This window comes from Carya illinoinensis, chromosome 5, assembly GCF_018687715.1.
Source record: "Carya illinoinensis cultivar Pawnee chromosome 5, C.illinoinensisPawnee_v1, whole genome shotgun sequence".
Lineage (NCBI taxonomy): Eukaryota > Viridiplantae > Streptophyta > Magnoliopsida > Fagales > Juglandaceae > Carya > Carya illinoinensis.
Genome location: NC_056756.1, coordinates 10,602,652 through 10,617,740, shown reverse-complemented (window position 1 = coordinate 10,617,740; position 15,089 = coordinate 10,602,652). Strand labels below are relative to the sequence as shown.

The window sequence follows — 15,089 nt, the reverse complement described above, 5'->3', positions numbered from 1 at the left end:
CGACAAAAAGACTATTCACAATCAATTTTAGTTGCGAATAATTTTTTCGTTGTAATAAATTGATCGCAAAAGTTTATTTTTCTTGTAGTGCTAGTAATGACGACAAAGCTTAATTATAACAAACAAACAATAACCAATCAATCAACGTACGTGATAGAAAAAACAGATCACAACATGCATTAATTGTACCAAAGGCAAATCGTGGTGCACATGCAGATGGTGTTGTGTAATGTGTGTAGCTAGAGTGAACGATGCAGAATAATCGAGAGATAGCTAGCGAAATGAAATACGTTTTGAATGATAAAAATGTGTATGAAAAAGAAATGATCATCACAATTATATATATAGTAGGTAAATGCGCATGCATGATGTCGACTTGATTGAGTCCTATCCTACCTATACCGCATATTATTTATTTATTTCTACTAAATTAATTGAATTTTTTATTTATCATTCTCATATCACATATTTATTAAGAAAAATAAAATAAAAATAAAAGATAAAAATAAATGTATAGTATAAAAATAATGAATAGAATTATTCCACTTGGTAATAGTACTTCAAGACGTCAAGTTGGGGGTATCCACTCGTTGCTAGCTAACTGCATCTTATGTTAAGATGGATCCTTTATTAAATTTTGTTTAATATATATATATAAAGTCTACTGGCCAAAAGCATCATTAGCTTATGCTTTGACCCGATTACTATGGGGCGTGTGGAATCTCGTGTGAATCAACAAGGACCACCTTGCAAGGCTAATATTCCTTGGTGAATGATATTGAAGTAGGACTATGAGGAAAGGATGAAAAGAACCCCATCGGGAAGTGAAATAGAACATAAAACCATAAGCTCCAAAGCAATGAGAGGAGGAGTCCAGCTCAATGCTCTAACCACATGCGTATTGAAGAATGAGCCGGCGACTCATAAATAGCCTCTTGGTTAAGAGAACCCACCGGAACTGTAGCAAAAGCGAATCTTCATATAAAGCTTATTACTTGACCAATAAGTATTTATAAGTTTTGTATCATTTTTGTGTATGTGGGGTATCATAAAAGCAATTTTATCGGTAGCACTAAGCCCTTAAAAATATTAGAGTTGGTTTTCTAAAAAATTAATAAACACCTGATCTCTAGCATAGTCCCTCTTTAAAAAAATAATTAAAATATCTTACTTGGCATCACAAAAAAAATCCTAAAAAAAAAACTTGTAAACCTCCTTATAATCTAAATAAATTACTCCAAATTAAAATAAGCCCAAAATAAGAGGATTTGGATTAATTTTTGTTCTTTAATTTTAAGCTGTAAACTTTTTTGATTTCTCTTGATTTTATAATTTGTCTTGTATTTAAATTAGTTCAAGGAGTTGATAGATTGATAGAATGAGACATATAGATAGGGCAGGCAATATCTTTCAACATGTCATTTATAAAAAAAAAAAAACAATCTTGACTTCGTCCCTCATCTATTATTTTACTTGTTTGTATTTTTCTGTGAAATTCCACCAGTTAAATATTCAGAGTGATCAATTCCAAAGAGACGCCAAAAAAGAAAAACGAGAAAAAAAAAAGGGAAAACAAATGCAATTACAATTTATAATCAACCGGAAAGTGTGCAAATTGATAATGTTCATTGGGTCAGTAGATAATATATGTTATTTTCCTCCCTGATTGGTGGGTAAACGTAGATGCACTAGAATCCGTGTGTGATTTGGCAATGAACTCGTGTATATTATTCTCAAGATGATATGGTTTTGATGAGTTCCAAAGGCTAGTATTTCAACATCATATACATTCATAAATTTGTCTGTCTGTCTGTCTGTCCGTCCCTCCCTTTGTCTTAAATCGTGTCATAAAAAATAGTGGTATTTTGCATAGAGAAATAAATGGTTCCATCGTTTTGCCCTCTGAACCGCTCATTTATTTTATTTTATTTTAATAGTTAAGGAAGTGGATACTAGTAAATTTGTGTATTTTTATTTTTATTTTTAAATGTTTATAGATGTTTAAAAAATATTTGAAAGATAAAAAGTGCAACTGCACTAGTGGCTGGGTAACTTTGAGGGAATAAAATGATGAGAATGCTACTGCCTAGTCAAGTTTTGCCTAAATTTTATTAAACTGGTTTGTATTGGAGTGGTCAAAATTTTAATGCTCAGCTTTTGAGCTATAGTATAAGTTAAACAATTGTACAAGTTTGGCTAGCTACTATTCATCTTTAAAATAATATTTTTTTATAAAAATATTTTACTCTCTAATTAGGCTGAGGAAAAAAATAGTTGAGAATCAATAATTTTAAGTAAAAAATAAATTATTAATTAATATATAAAATGTATTTGTAAAATATCAAAAAAATTTAAAAAGTTATTATTAAAATATCTAATATTATTTTATTATTTTATTTTTAAGATGGATAGTCCAACGTAGATTAATATTTTCAATGGTTTTGGCTGAAGTCAAATTTTTGACTTGACAATTAGCCAATATTCTCATATTGAATGGTATTGCCGACTTCCCTGATAGCTGCTACGCAACAAATATCGGTTAATATTGCTCAGTGGAGTCAATTTCGAAATTGTTTGATTCTTCAATTCAAAGATCTCTTAATATACATAGACAGACAGAAAGGGTCCTAAGTTCCAACAACCCCCAAACCCCAAAAAAGAAGAAGAAGACAAAGAAGAAAAACAAAATGAAGAAACGTCGAGGAGGGTGCGTGGCTGCTGCATGCTAGCTTGTGGATTAAAATTATAAAGGAAAAAATACCACCTGATGTCTTCAATGGTCAAGAAGTGGGATAGATTGGCCTCCGTTTTTTACCCAGCAAGAGAGGAAAAGTTGAGAAACCAAGAGCTTTTTGAAACAAAAGAATAAATAATAATAATAAAATTTATGAAAATAATTTGATTTGTGAAGACGTTGCTTCAACATTTTATACTGATATTAAAATAATAGTAATTAATATTATTAAGGTATTTGCTAATTATTATTTCCATCCTTAAACTTGTTGGGTTGTAGTGTAGCCGCATCAGCATGGAACGTCAAACACATTTTCTTTTATTGAACTTTTGAAGAAAGATATTTGGGAAGTTGTCTTGATCGGCTCCTTGGGAATGTTAAAAGAGTCCCACGGGTACCACCCATGCTGCCCATAAGTTATAACTCGCTGGGATGGTTAAAATGGCTCATTCACCGCGGCATGAGCAGCATTATAGAGTCTGGACTCTGGACACAGAAAAGGAGGTCTAGAGTGCGTATTTGAAACTGTAGTCTGTAATCACTCGGGAAATAGCTCAAGTTTCTGAGTCAAGAATTTAATTGACATCAGGCCCCGAATTTTGTTAAAGATGCATTAATCATTTGCAAAAGCTCTAAATCATCATCATCTCATACAGAAATTCAGTACAATATCTTATTGAATCTCCCAGCTCGATCGGAAAAGGTAAGGGGAGGGGGATTTAGCAAAAAGAAGGAAAATAGCTAACTAAATGCAGAGGGTATGGTAATTTTCTCAAATTATGTAATTAGCCAGTAGCTAAGCTCATACATTCTATTCTATTCTAGGGGGGTAACAAAACCAAGCCTTGGCAAATACTGCACAATAATGAATATAGCTAACACTAGCCACTTAGACAAAATTTGTGGTTCATTGATGGCGTATGTGTAATATACCAAAAGAAAAAACATCATTCCATTATTATTGGGCCTATACACGATTGGAACACATTGCTGAGGACATCCTGAACTTCTCTGGAACTATGCTCGCTCTGCACAAGATCCACCAACAGAGGAAAGAATTGTGAAACGTACCTCCTAAAAGACTCCCTTTTCAAACCACTCAATCCCCACAATGCCGAGACAACTAAAGAAGTCCGGGCCCCTAATTCTTCCTTTTTCGACGAACCCAATGGAACAATGCAGTGTAGTACCCGCATGTTTCCTGAGTTTGGCTGGGCTGAGTGAGAACCAGTACAGTTTAGGTATATCTGCAATATCTCTTGACATACTGCCACAAATTCTGCTTCAATATTCATCTCCTCAGACAAAGAAGGATTATCTGCCAGTAACTTTTGGAGGAAATTGAGCCGATTCTGGTAAGACTCATTTTCAAAATGAACCAGGGGTGGTTCCGATAGCTCCAGGATAGAGCATACTATGGGCAGATTCTTCTGCAGTATTTCCTCAGAGTTAAGCTGATGGGCATGCGATGAAATAAAAGAAAAGATTTCTCGAAGGATCATGATGTTGCCTACTGACAAGGATTTTAGGTGAATTTTATAAAGATCAGTCACAACCTGAAATGAGAAGATTTCAAGATATCAGAATGCCACATTTCAACTTCAGAGACAAATGCACTGGAATATTGTCATCAAGGAAAAAGTAACAGGACGGTTCATAAGCAAAACTTTCAGCATAAAAATTGTCATGGTAATTTGACATGTGATGAAGATATAACTTACCACAAATGTACCATCATGTTAAAACTACAACATGCAATATGTGCATGTACGCATACACTAATCAGATCATGACAACTACACAGACGTGTATGTAAGTGACACCATCTTTATGGGTGTATATGCATGCAGAAATGCATAGAGATCGGAGAGGAACCTGTACTATGAGTAGCTGCATAGCTATATGACTCTTCATCCTTGAAACCACATACTGCGCTGTTTGCAGGTTACCATCCTCAAGATCATCATTTGTCAACATTTGATCAGAAAATGTTTCTAAATCGGCATAAGATTGGGCATTGTCGGGCACCATGATGTCATCCATGGATCTCAAGACATTCATAAATGCAGGCACTGTTGATGTGGCTGCTTCTTTCAAAGCCATAAAAATCTCTCCCCATTCATCTTGTGAAAGCCTGCTGCCCAAATCCCTAGCCAAACGCATCAAAGCAGCAACCCCAGTGCTAGCAGGACCTTGAACAGCATTTCTTATGAATCCTGTAAGTATGGATACCACACCTGGTAGTTGAGACCTCACTACATCGAAAAAACTTACTAAAAGACCCACTAGACACTGCGCTGCCACAGCAGAAGTTTCAGAGTCCCATGTACTTCCTTTGGGATGAGGAGATCTTGATGCTGGTAAAGACTCCTCATCCTCAATTTGCATCCCTCTGTTGTCAGAAACACATTTAAATATGGGGAAAACCACAGAATTGAATATGCCAGTCCAAAATTGGTTTGAAAAAAGATGACCATGATCCCCCAGAATGTTAAAAAGCACCTCCAAAGAACTCTTTCTAATGGCTGATCTTGGGTCGGACGTTAGTTTTGACAACCCTGAAACAAAAAAGATAAATGTGCATCAGTCTTCATATAATAGAAGATAAAATGTGTGGTAGGAAGATGCAGGGATAGGAGTTTTCTAACTGCTGTTCAGTCTGCAACAAAATTACTCTCTTTTGCTTAGCATTGACAGACCAAGCCAAAACTATTGTGGTAACCTATGGTAACCTTGAGAGAGAGAGCCGGAGGGTGGGTGGGGGGGTTGACCAAATGGCCTTGTTTGCATGGTAGAAAACATAAACTCAGCATGATATTAATAAGTAAATATGGCTCATGTGTACATCAACGCCCAAAATGGACTTGGTTTGATAATTGTAACTACAAAAGGTGTTATATATATATATATATAAAACCATAGATCAGTTTCACTTTATCAATGGTTGGGTTCTGCCATCATGCTCGATTAGCAGCTGTAGCATTTTCTGGGAACCAATTCTGAAGCAAGTTACCTGTTAGCAAAGGGACCCAAAAGGATGTGTGATCATCTTTATTAGTACAAGTTGGTATATCTGAAGCATCCACATGTCCAACTGGATTGGAACAATCAGCCTTGCTCTTCTCATTGCAAACAAGTCCTCCCTCGGCAAGCTTCACAGCACAGAAGCGAAGGAATGCAATGGCATTGAGGCTCACGTCACTATTAAATCTGCTGTTTGTGAATGTTAGGAGGCACCTGACGCAATCAGTAAAAGTCATTGTCTCTGTCTCAGTTATATAAGGGAAATATTCTCGCACTATTTTTTCCATGGTCTCAAAGGCCAACAGGACTATATTCTTCCGCTCATCAGCTGCAGCAGCTGTAAAAACCTGAGAAACAAACATAACTGCATGAGAAGAAAGAAACATCAACGCAGAATCACCCACTTAATCATTTTTAAAGGATGAAAAACTAGCTGATTTGAACATAATTATTTCCCCTTAACAACAGAATGAATATGTGGATGGACCAGCCTATTTTCAAATAGGGAGATTCAATGAGTCAAATGGTGACATGGCTGGGCCCAACCATCCGCAGTGCAACTTGCAACATACAAGATGATTTCTTAAGAATTAATAGGTGAAAAATTAGCGTCTAACAAGAATTCTAATTAACTTTAATGTAAAGCAGTTTTAAACTTTTTTTTTTTTTGACAAGTTATTGATAAACCAATTCTAGCATTACCATAAGAACACTTTTCCATCCAGATTTCACATTATTGACACGGGTGAGGACCATCTGCGAGATACACCGTACTATTAATTCCCTAATTTCTGCAGAGCTGCTTTTCTGCATAACAATCACAAATGGTCGAAGAAATTCATTCTGGAAGTTGTAATTTGCCAATTCCTCGCGCTCCAGAAATTTCATAGCAAGCTGTCTCAAGGAATCCATGACAAATATAGCGACTGAGAGATTTTCTGAGAGTCCAACCGAAACAAAGAAATCAGATAGAACATTCCACATGCGAGACCACACTAGTCTAATGCGGTTCATGTTGTAATGCCTGCAAAAGAAACAACAATATTCTTAAAATCCATGCCACTTTCACTGGGAGTCCTGGACCTAGAGAAATTTCAAAAACCCACTAATCATAAAACTAAAATAAAAGAGGGAACTCCAGCAACAGGCCATCTACATTTGATTCATTTAACCTCGTTTGGATGTTGAGACGAGATAAGAAATCTGTGAATAGTAGTGAAATAGTTTGAGTTAATATGTTTTATGGGATTTTGGGAAAGGAGAGAGAAAAGTTGAATAAAAAAATTATATAGTTAAAATATTGTTAGAATATAATTTTTTAATATTAATTTTTGTTTTGAGATTTGAAAAAGTTGAATTGTTTTTTGTGTTTTATTTGGAGGTTCGGGAAAGTTGTAATGATTAGATAAAAAAGTTGAAAAGTTGAATATTTGAAATTGAAAAATGCTTATGTTAAGAGTGATGTTTGGATGTTGAGATAGATTGAGACCATCTCAACATCCAAACAGGGCCTTAAACCTAGCTAGTCTAACACACCAAAATTTACATTTGATGTGAAGATTTGCTATTATTTCATACTCATGAGTCATGCAGCGTCAAATGTAAAAGAATGATAAATTCACAAAATAAGTTGAAAATAAAGGGGAGAATCTTACGCTATCTCAACTAATTTTGTGAGGCTGAATACCCGAGGGTCTGTTGGAGACTGCAACTCTGACATGGAAACTTTGCACAAGGCCTTAACAAAAGCTACTATTGCTTCACTGTTTAGCCTTTGGCTATGAGCAAATACATGATTCAACTCAAAATTCCCAATCTGGTCCAGCAAATTCAAGTTTAAAATGAAGTTATTAATCTGTTCTGGAGTTACTAGCCCTGAAGTACTGACTCCAACAGTGGTGCTGTCATATGAACCCCCACGAACAACAGCCACCACAGCTGGATTCTGTAGAGTTCCTTTCTTCTTTAAATTTGGAAAACCCATAGCTTTTGCCGTCTTTTCCTCTGTTTCACTATTAGATGCAGTCAGATATGACGCATCAGGAGGTGCACCCTCACCCAACAGTTGCAGATGCTCAATTCGGGAAAGGCATGTCAGTATGTGTTCCCACGCTTCCTGGAGATAATTGCCATCTTCAATAGCAATTGAAATTATTGCCTGCACCATTAAAAAAAAAAAAGTCATAAAGAGCATTTATGGGCAAATAAATTACAATACAGCAATCTTCTTCTAATAAAATTGATTCAGATGGAATGATCCTTGTCCAACATTTCCCTCTGTTTAATGATCTCATATATGGCTGAATTTCTGGACAGAAAAGGCATAAAATTACGGTGCACATCGATCCGATCAGTTCCAACTTTAGAAGCAAACATTCTACTCTTTTATTTATTACTGTAGAGGAGCATCTTCAAAGAAACCATAGAGCAAGATTTTCACAATAATTGCACGCTAACCTTCACAGCATCAACATTTTTTTGCTTCATATCTGCAGCACAATGTAGATTAGTAAACTTAGCTACAGATGTCACAAAAGCATCTCTCTGCGTCTGCAGCCCCATCACTGCAGTAACATGCACAGCATGTCTAAAGCCCTGTACACACTGAGAAGTAGCATGCCTGTCATCACTTTGATCAAGAGTCACACTAAATGCAGCCAGCATTGGACCCCAGCAAACCTCAGCCATAAACCTCAATATTGCTACATCAGTGACAGCATGATACACTGACCTGCAACATCAAAGGATTATGATTGAGTATTAGAGGAAGAAGAAGAAGCCAGGCATCCCACATTCATTGGATAAAATGACCTCAATTATCAAGCTAATGTAACACAGTCTTGCCAGTTGTAGAAAAAAGAAGAATAGTCCTTACCATACAATACCAACCAGCCAAAAAATAAACAAGCAGAAAGAGTATATGCCCTAAAACCACTGCAACACATCCCATCTTTCTGAGTCCCATCAATCCCCAAGTTATAACAAGACCTCCAATATAAATGATTTACAAGTTGCACAAATATAATTCGAAAAAAAAAAAAAAATCTTACTCTGATTTTCCAGATTTTGCCTTAAACTGCTCTTGGATGTGCCTTATGAGAAGTCCATTAGCGCCCAATGCTTTTTCTTCAGTTTGCTTCCAAGTGACTAGATTGAATATTCCATCAAAGCCCAATAATCTATTAAAGCTGTTAGCTTGTTTGCTCTGTGGCGCAGAAGACCCATCACTCATCTTGATTTCATTTTTAACAATTTGATCATAAAGAATGCCAAGGTACTCTTCTGGTAAATCCTTGCCATCATCTATTCCTCGATTATTTCGAACAAAATCAGCCTTTGTCATCTGGTTAGCCAACCAATGCAGAATGGAAACCAGATGAGAATAAATGCTAGTTCTATATTCATGATGATCAAAATAAAATATGCCAAATTTCTGTGTCTTTTTTTTTTTTTTTTAATAACTAACCAAGGATTTTATTGATGAAGTCAAAAGGCATAGACCAGAAAATAAGCATACCTTATCTTTTACCATGTTATTATGGGCATCTGTGTTGAGCATTATCACAGAGTAAGCAAGAACATAAGCAGTGTCTGCACTAGTAAATGAGTTTGGGTTGCATTTACAATAGCGCTCAGCAAACTTCTCCATGATTCGGTCAATCTTCTGAGCTTCTCCAGGTAACCTGAAGCCCCGGAGGAAAAACCTTATTGCTTCACCAAAATCCATTCCTTTGAAATTAAATGAATCAACATAAGCATGCATGACCTTTAGAGAGAATTCCTCCCTTTCACCCAAATAGTCACCAATTATGGTTTCGTTTAGGCCAGAAGCATTCTTTAGAAATGAAGCCACAGCTTCTGGGGAACCAGCAACTTTTTTGGTGCTTATCAGAAACTCAATTCCCTTTGAAGGTTTCCTATTGAAAAGAGAGATGCCTTTCTGCAATTAACCCAGCAAAGATTGTCACTAGAGAAAAAGTTACAAATGAACTCCTAGAAAAGTTGTTTGTGAACATGCACATACTCTACTAGTAAAAGTTAATAAGGGAGGATCACTTTCACAGAGTATATTGCCTCTCCAAATAAAACAATACTCAACCTGGAGTTCAATTTTATAAGCTCGGCGATGCTCAAGGGTAGCAGCATCCGAAAATTCAGAACTCATTTCTGGATGTAGCTCATAGTCAGGAACAATTCCATCTTCTCCATTTTGGGTCAAATGATTCTCTGTAGTATCACTTTCAGAATTCTTTGGCAGATACGAATCTCCTAATCTGAGCTGTTGGTCCATCCAAGCTCCCATTGACTTGATGATGCTAACCAAGCACTTTACTGATTCATGCCGGAAAGTGATATCCTGTGCTGGAGACAACGTTGTGGTTGAACCAGAAGGTGGTCCAAGAGCAGTTTTCAAAAGGCCATTGACAACCCTGCAAATATCTGATGGAATTATAAGGGTTTTAATACATTTTATTTAAACACGATGCCAAAAAAATGGGATTAAATAGTTCCAAAATAGAGAAACTAGGTTTTATCTAAGAGCATATGAACATTGGGAAGCCCTTCAATAGTCTAAAATGAAAATGTAAGTTTAAATTGGACCCAATTTAGATTCAAATAGAGCTCCAAATATGGCCTTTAAAGGTTTCTAGAGGAATGATCCATATCCCTCCAATGATTCTACAAGGGATACCTAACCCAACTGACATCTTAAGAGGGTTCTGTTGGTGGCACTTCAAAATGGAGATAGTAGATTGAAAAATAAGTCACTACAGTCGGACTCGGTTAGATATCCCCAATACAGAATCTTCCAGTAAGCTGAAGTGTGGGAGAAGTTCTGAGGTTTCAGTTCAAAGTAGGAATGGCTGCAAAGACCTAGCAGATTGCAAGGCAGTATTCCTCCCTTTCATTTGCATATACTCAACTAAGCGTTGAACATACGAAGGCTTAGTTTGGATACAGAAACGGTTTCATTTCATCTCATCATTACAAATTTTCCAAATTTCCACACAAAATATAATAAACAATTCAACTTTATCAAATCCCAAAAAAATAATAATATTAAAAAATAATATTCTAACAATATTTTATTTAATTTTCAACTTTCATCTAAAACCATCTCATCTTATCTCACTATCCAAATTACACCTAAAAACATCATTTCTATTATAAGTAAACAATAATTTTATCAATTAGGCAAGGCATAGCCCAAGTACACGAGTCGTATATAGGAGAAACGCCTAGCAAGAGTTTGAAATAAGGAAATCATGGACACTAAGTCCATTAAAATCTATTGCTTGAGCCTAAGTCCATTAAAATCTATTGCTTGAGCCTAAGTCCATTAAAATCTATTGCTTGAGCCCAAAGGAACAAGCTGTTAAAAGAATTTACAATTTCATCCGTGTACTAAAAATGTCACTTAACAGATACTATTTCTTTGACCATGAAATTGCTTTACTTCATTTTCAAGAGCAAGAACAGCACCTCCTCCATTCTACCTTGCTTCTTTTTTCTTTTTCTTTTTCTTTTTTTTTTTTTATTATTTTTTTTTATGAGTTCCTCTATTCTACCTTTCTTTCTTTTTTATCAGTAAATCCTCTATTCTACCTTTCCATAAGTAACTTACACTATATTACCTTAAACTGGGGATCATAGTTGCAATCTCAATGTTCAAACTCCAAAATAAAATCATGATAACTTTTCAAGTAAATAATATCAAAATAAATATAAAATATAGAATTATTTTGCCCATCCCCAATCATCCTTTGAGCTTCTAGGTTTTTTTTTATATAGGTTTTTGAGCTTCTAGGTTTTTGTTGATTAACAGCCTTGAATAATAGCCATTAGGCAAAAATCCTCACAGGTTTCCTTTGTTTTACGTCAACTTTCACTTTTATAGAGGAAGTTCTATATTGTCTGTGACTCAATAAAAAAATTCACATAATTCCCCCAAACAACGCCTCTCTCCCTCTCACCGCACCTCCCCTCCCTCCCACCCCATAGTTTGAAATTGTGGGGGGGAAGAGAAAGGGGGGGTGGGGGTCCCGTGACCCCCTCCCCTCTCCTCTAGGACCTCTCCCCCCCTCCAAGATCTCTTCTACGGCATCACTACCATCTTATCTGTCCCATTTTGTCTTTTTCTTAGGTTTTTTGTTTGCTTTTCTCCATTTTGATCTAAACTTTGGACACTAGATCTGCTTACCAGGAAAAAAAAAAAAAAAAAAAAAAAGCCTTTGGAGGCTAGATCTACTGTTTCCCACCCATTTTCATCAAACCCACGCCTCACCAATGGAGTCCCCTCCATGAGCTCCACCAAAAGCAATCATCCCCATCACCCAACCACTGGTGCATGGCCCTTACTGGCTGTTGGCGGCACACATGAGGGCCACGCACTGGCCTCTATGCCTTCATCCTTTTTTTTGTCAGGCTGTCCCTTTTTTTAGCACTTTTACTTAATTTTCAGTATATTTTCTCCACCATTAACTCCTTTTCTGCATAAGAAAAAGCCTCAGAGCTACTGCCTTCCGGCATCCACCCACCAACCATTGCCACGCACCCTACCAACGGACTGGAGGACAACTGAACTACCTTCCTCCACTACCAAAGCACTACATCGACAAGTGAGTCAAGAGTGGGATCCGCATGCCACCCATTCTAGTAGTCCATCCTAGGTTTTCTTGCCTTTCTGAGAGACGGCCTCCTGTTCTCTCTTTCGCAGAAAGAAGACATCAACTCTTTCTTCCTTTCTCAAGGATTTAGAGGACAAGGGTGCAGAAAACTGCCAACAAAACCGCCAACACACCTACCCAACCCCAACACTAGTGTGGGGTCATGTACTACTTCAAAGTAAAGGGACAATCTGAATATGAGAAATATTTTGCATACCACTTGCTCCCAACACAAAGTATAGATCTTACTTTATCAAATTCAGAAAGAATTGACTATTTAGAAGTCCAGAAAATTCTTGCCTAAGGGCACTAGTGCATGGAGATGCAATAGAGATGTGTAATACCTTTCAAAAATGTTTGGAGCATCCACATCACAGTCATAGTTGACAAATATGTCTATGATAATCTGCGGATCCTGAGACATTTTCTCCAATAGGTGAAGGACGGTCATTTTCTGCAAGAAACTTGGCTGGAGCACATTCTCAAGCACACGGAGGACGAGCATGGGAAAAAATATCCCAATTTCTGATTTCAGCCCAGATCTGAATTTTGATAACAAGCTCATAAAAATAGAACACTGGAGCTGGAAGATAGCCATAACTGACAATGCACTGTTCTTTAACAACGATAAGCAAAGATACTGTTTGATAGCATTGAGAAACCTGCACCATGTAAAAAAAAATGGATTCTTACCAAGTTATTTAACATAAAAGTACAGAACAACATTTTAATACCAAATCGTAAATATTAATTCATGACACATGAAAAACTATAACAGATTGCAAAGCATTTAAAGATGTGAAAACTCATAACAATGCAATATGTTGAGCCTTTCAGATTATACTTAAAAATAGAAGCGCAGAATAGTATAGACCACAAATGTACCATCTACAGTCTATGCAGCTCAGGTCTGATTATTTTATTAAAACAATGATATCCTATCCAAACAATCCTATCTTATGCTTCATGGTATGCATCAAAACATAGAAAGAGCATTAATAGCTTTCTTGAGTCTAAATCATTATACTTATATAGCTATTCCGCTCTACATCCAAATCTCATATATAACTGCTAAAACCTTTTTCATTAATCGATAACATCCAAAGAAAATATGACCATGACACTTCCTCAAACGACAATGAGTGTAGTAATTTCATCAAGTTACAGTGGACTGTATAGAACCCTACCGTACCCCCCCCCCCCCCCGGGGGCGGGGAAAAAAAAACAAAAAACCAAAACAAACGCCAAAAAAATCTTCTTGCGGGCGAGCCAAGAATCATATTTCATAAAACTGGTTCAGGTAGGAAATTATATTCGTGAATTTCAAAAATATAAAATAGAAAACTCAAAACCATGAAATTGGTCAAGCACAGAACTTTGATAGAGAGATCATAAAAGGAGGACTTACCTCTCATTGGTGCGCCACAGTGGACCCCCATATTCCATGACAACCTTGAGCAGCTCCAAAGACAAAACTTTGCCCCTCAAGAGGATTTGGTCATCGGGGTGTTCCTGCGACGAAAACTTCATAGACAACTTACACAGATTTTTGAAAAGCAAAAACCCATCCTCCCTAATCTTACTGCACCCATCAGTCGATTCACCCATTTCGTCTCCTTTGTTTGAACCATGCATCTGCCCATTGCCATTTTGCTCGGATAATGAGGTAGTAATAGGTAACTGGTTATTTTTATCAGCATACCCTTCACTCTCACTAGCATCCATGATCTCATTTATGAAATTTTGAGAAAATTGTATCGAACTGCCTTCGTTTAGGTTCTTATCCGTGAATTCCAACAATTCGGCAACGGAGACCCGTGGAAAGGGAGCCCCCAGATCCATGGAGTCGTGCTCGAACCTGGTGAATACGATGACCATCATCTGAGCAAGCACCGACTTTGCACAGATCTGATTGGTGCCATTCAATCCACCGAGGTACACATTGTAGCAGGTCCTGACTATATGCACCAAACAATCGCCGCGGATCAATAAGCAGCGGGATCGAACGGCTGAGAGCAAAACTCGGAGCACGCCCAGCTCGATGGCGTCCTCTCCGAGACCAGACGACTTGCACACGCCATCAATAATCTTGTAAACAACGGATGTGTTGTTGTTGCTGCTGCCGTGATTGGGATCGGGGCGATCGATCTCGGCGCGGACGAGGTTAAGGGATAACAACTTGAAGACGCAATCGAGGACTGGCTCGACGACCTTGGCGTAGGCGGAGTCGAGGGCCAGGACGAGGGGTTGAAGGACTGAATCGGCATCCGATGAGGAGAGGCCGAGGAGGGGGGAGGCGAGATCAGGGTTGGGAGAGTCGGACAGGGATTCAAGCTTGTCTAGCGTGGATTTGCAGGCGGAGACGAGGTGGGAATGCTTACGCCATGCTGCATTCTTGATGATCTTGTCCAGGGAAGGCCCCAACACTCGGCCGGTACGGGATGGCCCTCCTAGGGTTTGCGAGGCCGACATTCCTTCTTCTTTCTTCCTTCTTTTTTCTGGGTCTGGATCAGTTGGAGCGCGACGTCATTCACAGATCACTTCGATGAGGTTACATTTTTTCCTGTTTCCTCCGTCCATTTGAGAACAAAAACAGGGAGCTTTCTTGACCCAAATCTCACAATTGCATTCTATCGCCAAGGCCTACTACTGTACGTGCGTGT

The 15,089-nt window shown here is 37.5% G+C and overlaps 1 protein-coding gene across 2 annotated transcripts; it reads right to left on the bottom strand.

Moving 5' to 3' along the window:
* Positions 1-3,493: 3,493 nt before the first annotated feature.
* On the bottom strand, positions 3,494-15,089 carry LOC122309733 (brefeldin A-inhibited guanine nucleotide-exchange protein 1-like). Of its 2 annotated transcripts, XM_043123336.1 has the most exons (11): positions 13,835-15,089; positions 12,771-13,088; positions 9,858-10,188; positions 9,276-9,698; positions 8,809-9,101; positions 8,216-8,489; positions 7,414-7,916; positions 6,461-6,782; positions 5,748-6,105; positions 4,610-5,292; positions 3,494-4,290 (listed from the first exon to the last, which is right to left on the bottom strand). In XM_043123336.1, exons 1-11 carry the CDS (start codon positions 14,896-14,898, stop codon positions 3,682-3,684), a joined length of 5,178 nt encoding a protein of 1,725 aa, XP_042979270.1. In that variant the 5' UTR covers positions 14,899-15,089; the 3' UTR covers positions 3,494-3,681. The 2 variants fall into 2 exon arrangements, with proteins under 2 accessions (XP_042979270.1, XP_042979272.1); XM_043123338.1 differs by lacking the exon at positions 13,835-15,089 and having other exon boundaries at positions 9,858-10,198; positions 12,771-12,943.